This window comes from Lygodium microphyllum, chromosome 13 (assembly GCF_053477565.2).
Source record: "Lygodium microphyllum isolate KBCC chromosome 13, Lygodium_microphyllum_v1.1.10, whole genome shotgun sequence".
NCBI classification, from domain to species: Eukaryota; Viridiplantae; Streptophyta; class Polypodiopsida; order Schizaeales; family Lygodiaceae; genus Lygodium; species Lygodium microphyllum.
In genome coordinates, this window is record NC_141147.1 from 111,946,574 (window position 1) to 111,957,777 (window position 11,204).

General features: G+C 37.6%; 1 protein-coding gene across 14 annotated transcripts in view; it reads right to left on the minus strand.

The window, feature by feature from the left end:
- Positions 1-417: 417 nt before the first annotated feature.
- LOC148027063 (uncharacterized) overlaps positions 418-11,204 on the minus strand; it is a 40,797-nt gene continuing 30,010 nt past the window's right edge. Inside the window, exons 6-9 of one of the 14 annotated variants that reach the window (XR_015692933.1) lie at positions 10,540-10,644; positions 10,320-10,395; positions 7,833-7,893; positions 5,144-7,676 (exon numbers count right to left, since the gene is read on the minus strand). Coding sequence is in view for 8 of the 14 variants with exons in the window: in XM_087691582.1 (XP_087547708.1) it covers positions 10,949-11,196 (248 nt within the window). In the remaining 6 variants the exon portion in view is untranslated. Of the gene's footprint in view, positions 832-4,812; positions 5,114-5,143; positions 7,677-7,832; positions 7,894-10,319; positions 10,396-10,539; positions 10,645-10,672; positions 11,197-11,204 lie in introns of those variants that run through there. The other 13 variants (XR_015692929.1, XR_015692934.1, XM_087691585.1 and 10 more) reach the window with 13 other exon arrangements.

Consider the following 11,204-nt stretch of genomic DNA (forward strand, 5'->3'; position numbering starts at 1 on the left):
CTTTATTTCCACCAATATATTTCTTCACAAGAAATATTTATTACTTCTCCATCATGACTATTACTTCTTTAGTACCACTTCATTGATCTTTTTAGCATTTAATGTCTACTTTACATGAATGCCATGGGACTAGCACTCTCTTGGAGGGGTTGATGTTACTAATAATTATGGAAGACTAAAGTAAACAACAACAAAAATAAGATCAAAGGTTGTTGTATGGGTTGTACAGTTGTATTTATCAAACCCACAACTATTGTGTGGGTTGTACACATGTATATATACCTGCAATAGTGTTAGCTAGATCTAATTACATTAAGCTACAAGCATGCTACAAAGAATGAATGATTGAGAGCCCGCAAAGTGGGTAGAACACCCAAAAGGAGGTGCAAACCTTAATTCACAAGGGTAAAAACCCTAAAGTGCAAAAGGGATGCAAATCCTAAAATTAAAGACATGTAAATCCTAAAATGCAAGTGAAGTGCCACCCTAGAGAAAAAGGCCTAAGCCCAATCCTAATTTTAGTCTATATAAGGATGGGAGGTCTCAATTGTATTTTGGTGTATCCATGCTATAGAAGCTCCATTAATATAACTATTGAAGCTTTTCATTCACTTCCTCTATTCTATCATATTATCTCCAATGTTGAGAGTTAAGAAGAAAGTGTGTGTATAAGAATTGTGTTTGAGCAATTACTTGAGGAAAGGTGAAGCTCTACGTCTTTTTCTTGCTTTTCTTTTCTCTCAACATTGATAGTGGATACGAAGAAGCGACGACATTGAAAATTGTATTGTTCGGGTCGTGGAATCATCTTCAAGCCTTCAAACTTTTGAACTGCAACACGAGAAGGTAAGTTGGTGAGTTGACTACACCCCAAAGCTAGTTCTTATGTTCTTGCTTTCTTAGGATAGAGAAAAGGATGCATAGGTAGTTTGAGTAGAGTGTTGAGAAGACAAAGGAGAGAGTATCATTAGAGCAAGTAGCAACTTTTGAAAGAATAAAAGTCCATCCAATGTCCCAACTCTTGCGTATTTAGTCCAACAATAATATTATGGTAAATTTTTGGTTGAAAATTTCTCCACTTTCTTGATGGAGCAAATTTTTCAAAAAGTTATCAAACTATATTATTAATGGAAAAAATTTCAATCTTTTATTACATACATAGGTACCAAAAGAGATTAGTTTCATACTTATATTGCAACAAGCTTACTGTTAAGGTTATATAACCCAAAAAAAATAAGTGATATATGAAAAGTATTACTTGCTAAAACTTAAACATACTAAATCATAGGTTGCAAGACTCTTTAAGCTACGGTCATACTCATAAGGCTCGTGTTGTAATTTGTTTGTCTAATGATAGTTTGCAACATTCTTATTTTGTCTCTATGAATATCTTGCATTTATAGAATTTGAATTTGTTGATGCTTCAAACCATTTTTTTCCTTCCTCTCTAGCCATCTCAAAGTGCTTGAACAACTTTTGATGACCTCAAGTTGCATTATTCTCTTAACATAACCATTGGAACACTACATCGAGATTGTTTGCCTTAGTTTTTCCTCCACCATCTTATTTATGCCTAAAGTGTGAATTTTGAGCTATTCAACAAAAATTGTCAATCCCTTGAGTATTCCAATCACTTCTCCACCATGTTATTTATGCCTAAAGTGTGAATTCTAAGCTCTTCAACACAAATATTCAATCCCCAAAGTATTCCAATCACTTGGAACTCGATGCTTGTTGATAAATAGAGGTATGTGGTTACAAAGAATATGTTGTATAAGAATATAGAGAATAAAATGTGGATCAATTATAACTAGGAATCATACTAGTATATAATGTTCGCACACAAAGAGCTTATTACTCTCCATTATAGACATTGGTAGGATGAATGTAAAGCATTGGTTGCAAATTTTGATCCAACAAAGTTGGGCTTGGTGATCTTCTCCCACCACTTATTATCTAGCTCCTTGTGAATCCCATTTACTAAACATTTTCTAACTTTGCATTTGATTCTTTGTTAGTACAAGTCTTCAAGTAACTCGTGAGTTGCCAAGAAACCTAGAGCTTATTTGCACTCTATTATAAACATTGGTAGAAGGAATGTCAAACAAAGATTGTAAGTTTCCATCCAAGAAATTTTGGCTTGGTAATCTTCTCCATCACTTCCAATCTAGCTCCTTATGAAATCCATTTGCTAAACATTTTTTGACTTTACATTGGACCCTTTGTTGATACAATTCTTGAAGTAACTTGCGAGTCACCACAAAACTTGGAAGTCTCCTCTTTTCATTTTACAAAGTGTCCTATTGTCTTCATATATTGTCCAAATACCCAAAATAAGATTACATGGTCCTCATTTTGTACAAGCATATGAAAGCATTGTATTTAAGTAATCTTTATTAATGACAAGATGGTCTAAATCTCATGTAAACTATAATGGATAAGATCCCCCATGAACATGGCCACCATGTATTTATATACACACAAATACAAAGATAATTTTTAACCAATCATTGGGTGCCCTCTTCATAAGTTCTATTGTCAATGCTTCCATATTCTTGCCCTTAATAATCTCACACTCATGAAGCTTGATAAAACAAATCAAAGTATACATCTCCTTAAAGAAAATAATACTATTCTACAAAATCTCCAAGTCCATGAGTAGGTCTCTAGATTTATTGCAAAAGACACTATCATGATTTCCCTTGAACTCTTCTACAATGTGGTAAAATTTGCCAAAGAAAAGAAGGTTATTTGTGTTTAACTCCTTGAATATATAAACATATTTCGGCATTGCAAGTAGCTTTGCTTTAGTGCCTTTGATGAAAATATAGCATTGTAACCCTTACAACAATTCACTCCACTTGAATCTATGGCCACTTGGATATCCACTATCAAAGCTTTATTGCTAGTTACAAGCTTAGCTACTATATGGCTTTGACCACCTTGAACTAATAAAGTTTTTATTTTCCTTAAGGTTATGACTACTTTTCATTTCTTTTTCAATTTGGAGTAGGGTTGATACTCTCCTTATCAAGATGTAGTGCAACCTTGTACGTACAAACTCAATATAGCTACTAACATGAGGAATATACAAGTCAAAGAGCTATAAAACTTTTCCATAGCTTGCCCTTGATTCTCTTCTTTATCTTCCCAATCCATACTTTAACTTTTCATACTTTTCTAGTTTTATTTTCCCTAAGATGAGTTCCATGCTTGTGTCTTTTGGTTCATATGTGCAAACCTACTTTTCTACCTTGCAACATCACACTCATCGTTTAGTGTCACTTCCTTTATGTAGCATTCATCATTAGAATAAAAATATCCACCGATAAAATAGTCAAAGATCACCTCTTACTTTCTACATGGTAAGAAAAGGACTCTAAAATATCCTAACAATTGATTGACCCATCACTTTGTGCATGATAAGAAATGGACTCTGCAATATCCTGGCAAACAATTGATCCATCACCCATAAAACACGAGTTATGGGATTTGAGAAGGGAGGATGTGATTTTATCTATGAGCAATAGGATGGATTGATCCATTACACCAAAAGCTTTACGTGTTGAAACCCATTTGCTTTGTTATTTGATGAGAGCAATAGATTTCCCTTTCTTCAATATTGAATGTACTTGTACTCCATATCCAAGTCAATATGCAAGTGATCCTTTCTCATGATGATTGGTTTCTTTGGGCACATTGAAGATATGTGATGATTGGTTTGTTGATTAAACCTTTGATAAAACAAGCCTAAAAGGGGTGGTTAGCAATGGATTAGGCTAGGATAAAGCATGAATCCCAAAGTAATCAAACTCTAAGATCACCTCCCAACCATTAGAGAAAATTTAACTTCCCTTGAATGACTATAACTATTCCCTTGGCACTCTAGTAGGTATGTCAAATATTGGTTCTCATTTTGATCTATGTTAGGTTGTATGATTAAAAAGCAATCACAAGACTCCTTTTAAAATAAGGTGGCTCTCTAGTACAACTACCTTTCTTTGGAAATTCAAGATTGATAGATGTGTCACGATATCAATATATTGTACACTAAACACAATTTGTTGATCATCCAAATATAAATCCTAAAACCTTGTAGAAAGCTGGAACTTCAACGAAATAGGATTTCCATGTTTCCATGCTTGTTGATTTTAACAAACTCGACTCAAAGGTAAACAAGCTTTTCATGTTTCCATGAAACTAACTCCACTCAACTTCAACAAATAGCTAAACATATTTTGATCACCCTTGACTCCTCCAAACTCTTAATTCCTTGCCATTCCTAAACCATGTAAATGCTTCAAAATGTGGCAAGCTTATTGGTGTTTGAAAGGCCAATGCATATATTTTAGAGTTTCACGTTATGTGCACCTTGTAGTTCTAGGTTCAAGTGATTTCTGATGCCATGTCTTGTAGGATTCCATACGACTTCAAGTAACCAAGTCATGATGGATGTGGAACCCGAGAGTTTAGTTTTTAGTGTGTTTCATATTAGATGCACATGTACTTTTGTTTTCAACTGGTTTCCAATGCCATGTCTTCTAGGATTCCCACAAGATTTCAAATAGCCAAGTCATGGACATGGAATCTATTATTTTAGTACACGCCCGCGCACACACCATTGAGAGGTCCATAGTTTGAGCTTGAGCTAGACTTTTTTTTAATGTAAAAAACAAAAATTTGTATTATAACCTCTAATAGAGGTGAAACACACACCATTGAGAGGTCCATAGTTTCTTGAGATAGACTTTTTTTTCATGCAAAAACAAAAATTTGTATTATAACCTCTATTAAAGAGAGGAATTCAACATTGCAAGTTTTCATCACGACTAGCATATAAAGCTCAATCTTTTTACTCAAAACACAAAGCAAGTCATTTTTCAAGTGATTGATTACAAAAGAATAGACAAGTTAAGCACCAAAAAGCAAACAAATTCTTTAGCTCCAAATAACTCTAGGCAGTAAATTGTGAACAATAGCCCATAACTTGTAAGTCTCCTCATGCATGTTTCCCTGATCTCCCAATAAGGCTTGCTTTCAACTAATCTCTTATTGGATGCCAACAAACTTCATTGCCCTCATAATTCCAGCATTGTTTTGTCTCTATACAATCCTACAATCAATGCTTGATTAACTCAACTTCCATCTTGTAGAGGAGGTAGAGGGCGAGGACTTTAAGAACTTTATTCTAAACTTAAAATATAACGTTTTAGCACTAATTACACTTCAAGCTAAACTTGCAAGATAAAACTTTTAACACTAATTACAGATTAAGCATCCTAATTAGGCAAGTCCACTCAAAGGAAGCTAAGATTTTGTGAATGAGGGGCAATGGACTAATATACATTCACTTTACTTGGAGTGAGGGTATAACTCTCTCCAAACTCTTGCATGGAGAAATTACATACATTATATGCCTTGAATTGGTTGGCTCTAGATCCCTCCCCACTTGTAATATGAGTTGGGACATGGGACTTCCAATCACTTGCTAACATGAACTTCACTTCAATATGTTACACTCAAGTTGATAAGAAACCTCTTCACTAACCCACACTCTATATGGAGGCCTAAAGTATTTTGAAGTATACCTGCCGGTCTAAAATTTAAAGTCTAACATAAATAACACCACTCATTTCCAAATTGACAATTTGGTATACTTATGGTGTCCACACTAAGAAGCATTACATTGATGTGCCAACATGAATGTCTAAATGCAAGCAGCTTTAGCATAAAAACACAACCCCAACTTAGAAGAAGAGTTAAATAATAACATTGCTTCTTTTCTTATGTTGAAGAAGAGTTAAAGAAGAAGACTTGAGAGGACTAATAGTGTTCAATAACTAGCACAATCATCAACGGAAGGCAAAATGGGAAATATCAACACCTCATATCCAAGGATCATGGAATGGACCCTAAGACGGTCTATGTCTCAAGACCTTGTGAATGACATGAAATTGACTAGGTACATTTCAATCTTGTGAAATAGCTAACATATATTTCTATATTTCAAAAAGAGCAACCAAATTTTGACTAAAAAATCAAATAAGAAGATATGCAATTAATGGTCCTTGATTATTGAGGACAACCAAATCATACACAATAGAAACTAACAATCTTACAAAGACAATTCAAAATGGTTTATTATATTTTTAAAGAATAGACATTGTCAAACATGAGCTTATAGGCCTAAAACCATTAATGCACACAGAACATCAAGTTAATGAGGGGATTACTTCTTAAGGTTCACCAACAATTATAATATCTAGCCATTAGAGTCATCTTATCAACCAATATCTAGTAATAAGAGATCACACTCGACACATTGATCTTGATCATGAGCATCATGAGCTCCAAGAGTTCTCCATAAAGGAAGGGGATGATCTAAAAGTCAAGCTCATGATCATTGTCTCTCCAAAGTCAGACAACAATCAGTTCATGTCATTTCTAAACAAGTCCCAACCTAAATGGTTTCATTTTATGCAGCAAGTTATTTTGTTGCCCAAATTACCAACCTTCAACAATGAGTTTGAATACCATCTACTACATTACATTGGACTACATGATCATTGGGATGCAAGCCCTAAAAAGCATGGCACCCCTTCTTTTGACAACGCCAAATAAACTACACTAATTTGGCAAACCATGCTTGAAAAGAGCACTTGGTCACGTGGACAAGGAGTGTCATTCCTAGGCCTAAGGTCACTCTCCTAGAACTCCTCCCCATCAATTTCCTCACAGGCACCCACAATCCTCCCCTTCAAAGCCGAAAGGGGGTCATGCCCCAACACCTACTCCCATTCCTACGAATTGCCACCCTCCCCAATGTCGCCATGTTGCTCATCTAGCTTACGGACAGCCCCCTCAATCAATAAGTTTCAAGATACCTAAAGGTATGAGTAACCAATCTTGTAGGCCACTTGCATTCGACTCCACACCACATGATATCTAGTCACTTTTGCAAGCACTCATGATGCATCTATGGTCCATGTGGCTTCTCCTCCTTGCACAAATTGCCTCAGTAGAGACTTGCTGAAGGATATGCATGATGATGGCCCTAGCTTGAGGTTGAACCTCTCTAGGTCCCTTAGTCTTTAGGGTACACTAGGCTAGTACATTCTTAGACTAGTCTAGTACTTTCTTCTACTTTACCTCTTTAGGCTGCCTAAGTTGAACCCAAAGGCTAATTTGTCTATATGCCAAGTACCTATAGAGCTTTCCTCTTGCACTTTATGCTAAGTACCTTTAGGCTAATTTTCATCCATTGCACTCATTTTTTAAATCTTCCACTACATTTTACTCTCTAGCTTAGCTTTGTTTTCTTAGATTTAGTACTAAAGCAACTTAATATAAAATACTTGTAAGCATGTTCTAATCTCTTCTTTTACTTATATTCCAAAGTTATATTTCAAATGACGGCTAACACTATGAGTATCCGCCGGTCCTAACTATGATGGAGACATGGTTTGTTGGTCATTCTATGGTGGCTCCATGTTCTATCTTGGATGAGCCCTACATCTAAAATCGGCACGAAGGCTTCCCCCTCTTGAGGCTGAGCTTCACGTATCCCTTGATGCTACCATAGTAGCTACTTCTCCAACTCAGCTCTTCCAACTGAGGTGCTTCTACTTGGGCTTCTTCATCAAGTTTTTGGCACCATGAGTCAACATCAGCTCCTCCTGTCAGAAGTGGAGCAACGGTAGAAGCATAAACATGTGCTGAAATAAACTGCTGAAACATAAGACAAAAAGAGAAAAGAAAACGATACAGATGAGAACTCAGATGTATGCACGGGAAATGGAATCCATATATCTGAACACGAGACAGTCGCATACAACAGTGAGTCACTGGCTGCGTGGGCACTGGCACTGGCACTGGCTCCTCTCTCCACAGAGTCTGCAGATGGTAGAGATGATAATAACGACTGAGGAGAAGCCACTGAGTATAAATAGGCTGAAAAGTGGGGAGCAATAAATGCTGGTCGGCCAGCATTAATGCTGGCCGACTGGTGCATAAAATGCTCCACTGGCATAAAATGCCACACCAGAAAAAAAAACATTCAATACTAGATTCATTCATCAAATTCCATTCCTCCCTTTTCTGTTTTACATTCTTCTACGGGTTTGCTGAGTGTTTGTCATGTTTGTACATTCCTAGCAATTTCTCTGGAACCCTAACCTATCTTGACAGCTGTTAATTGAGTTCTCCTTTCAACCATGCAGTATATAAACTTTGTTTGGGCCTCCTCCAAGTCATGTATTGGTCAGGTGAATCATCTTATCACAAATTTCATTTAGGTTAGAGGGAAGGCCAGCCAAGATAAAGGTAGCTTAGAAGAGGATCAAAGTAGTGACTCGCTGCAATGGAGGATGGTGATACCGGGCTTATCAGGGAAAGCCCCTACATACAGTGGGACCCATGAGAATCAGTTTGAAGAGAGCCACTCCTCAAAAGACCTTGCAATATTGCCTTCTTTAGCTACACTACCAGGTTGGGAAGAAGGATACAGATGAGCAATATCAGAGCAGAGCCAATTGCCACTCAGCATAGCATAGACAAGGTATCTAAGCACCTACCTTGATTGAGTTTTGGAGATTGGATGTTAACTTCAGACCCAGGAAGATCTCACTCTTCCTGAGGTCAATACCACATAGAAGGTTAGTAATTGGTACTTGGCTTAGCAATGGAAATGTGGAGGAGAGCCCTCAAGATGGTCTTCCATGGTACAACTGAGACTGTGACAGCAACACGGGCGACCATAGCTTGGGTCACAAATAGAGGCCCAACATGTAGATATGAAAATCTTCAAGGAAATCAGTCATTTCTCATTGTTGGCCAGTATTTGAGTAGGATTTTCACACCAAACTTCTTGCAGGCAAAGTGGACTAAGGGACATCACCATGGATGGGAGTTGATTGCTAGCATTGTTGATTGGTTCATCTGGACCAGAAGGCACAGCACTGCCATTGATCTACGGGACATCTTGAGTGCAAAGACTCTCTCTAGGATCTTGATAGAGAGTATCCACACACTCCATGAGAGATGGGAGAGACTACATGGCGACTCTTAGCACATATGAGGAGAGATGCTTTTATTCGCACAGGGGATTGCATCCTCCTCCATTTTGAGTAACATATGGTTAGACATTACAATTTCACAGCCCACCCAATAAGTTGTTTACCCAGCCACTATATTTATGATGTACTAAGTAGTTCTTCATTGGGTTCATCTTGTACCTTGTATTTTACCTCCGAGGTTTTTTTCAATATGTTATTAATTGTCTTTGGAAAAAAAAGGCATCATTTGAGTGTGCTTACACACAAAAGGTAACAAATAACACAGCTCAAACTCCTAGCCATACGGCCATGCCAATGCACCCATAAGTATGCGACTCGACAATAGGACCAGGCATCAGCTTCTTAACCTGAAAAGCAGGTGTAGAGTCCAACAAGTCAGGTACCCTCACCACAAACAACCCAAAAGATCCTTTTTAAAGGGTTCCATAACCTCCTCGTCCTTGGGTACTGCTCAACGGTAATGCCTAGCGGCTGGCCACTGCCAACATCAGTTAGATGCCTAACCCTAGCTGTTCTACCATAACTCCAAGGGCTGGCTGGCTAGCTGGTTTGACAAGCTGCCCAACCTGCAACAAATCAATCAACCTACCATTTTAACTGCAGTCGATACACTTGTACCATGACCAACTGCACCATCTTCGTATATTGCCTACTCCCATGCAGTTCTACCATTATGATCATCTGGCTTTGCCAAGATTTGTCCGCACACTGTGCTGAGCACCAGACCATCTCTTGATGCTGGTAAACACCTTGTCCTTCACTTGACCATGCATCATCATTGCTTATACTACATGTATCCCAGTGTCCATCCCTGCTGATATAACATGCCATAATGTCTCAAAGGACAGTGGTTTCCTCCATCCTTCAGTATCACAGAATTGGTTCTTTCATAGCATTTCCCTAACCTAAACAAGATGATATTATGATCTCTGGTACCATTATCAGATCATGTACCCAAAAGTGAGAGGTTGGGGCATTTCTCAAAAACTTTAGCTAAGGGTCAAATTCAATGTGTACCCCCTCCTATAGGAGAAGCAAAAGCCATTGGAGTATCTAGTTACTCCATCAGATATAACGTTTTCTGTGCATATTGAGGAACTTAACACAAATCTGACCATCTCCACTATCTATCCAGGTCAATGACCACTGTTACAACTGTTTCAATACAAAAATTTGCAAAGAAAAATGCACATGACCATGATGTATAATTTGCATAAAAACTAAATAGACCATTCATTTGCTTACATATGCGGCAGCATCAAGAGATATCATCTGGCCCATCTAGTTCACTAAAATCAATATCATCCAAGCGGCCAGTACCCTGTAGAAACATATCAAGTAACAATCTCAAGAAATATGAATTAAGAGCTGGAACTGCACAAGTTTAAAATTGGCAAAGGCCAAATGTAATGGCCTATTTTAAAGCATACTCTTGCTCCCTTAACCTGGAAGATAATCAACAAACCTGTTTATTATTCACCTTCCCCAAAAAACCAGTAGCCTTAAAATTTTTGAGCTCTAGTGGCCCAAGCTTTGCCTGGGCTGCATTCACTGTTATTTGGAAGCTTACCTGCAGAGATCTCCTTTAATAAGTTCACTACACATTTAGCAGCACTCAGGTGACAAGAAAAGGCTGAGTCCATTGAAAACCACTGGATCAACATTAGCAACATATGTCTTTACCTCCTTTAATGTACATATGTTATACCCATCATACAATTACCATGAATTAAGATCATGAGGATTATTAACTACTCAATGGCGCCTTTGGCCATCCGTAAAGCTATAGCCTTAACTGATATATAAGTGTGTGTTTATGAATAGGTCACATCAATCATAGTTATCACCAACAAAACATCACCATTGCTAGATTATTATGGTGTCATGTCAACATTTATCATTGTAGCTTTCAGAATCCAGAGTAGAGCTATTATCATCAGACTGTGTATGCCTGCAGCCCTTGGCTCCACATATTTCTCTCTGTTTATGGATGGCATTAGAGGCTCTCTTGGCCCAGATCTTAGCTTCCACAGAAGGCACATTTTCCAAGACTCCTGACAGTTAACACCAGTTGAACTCCAACCAACCTGCCTCAGCCCCTGACAGGACACGTTTTGGCTGCCTACAACC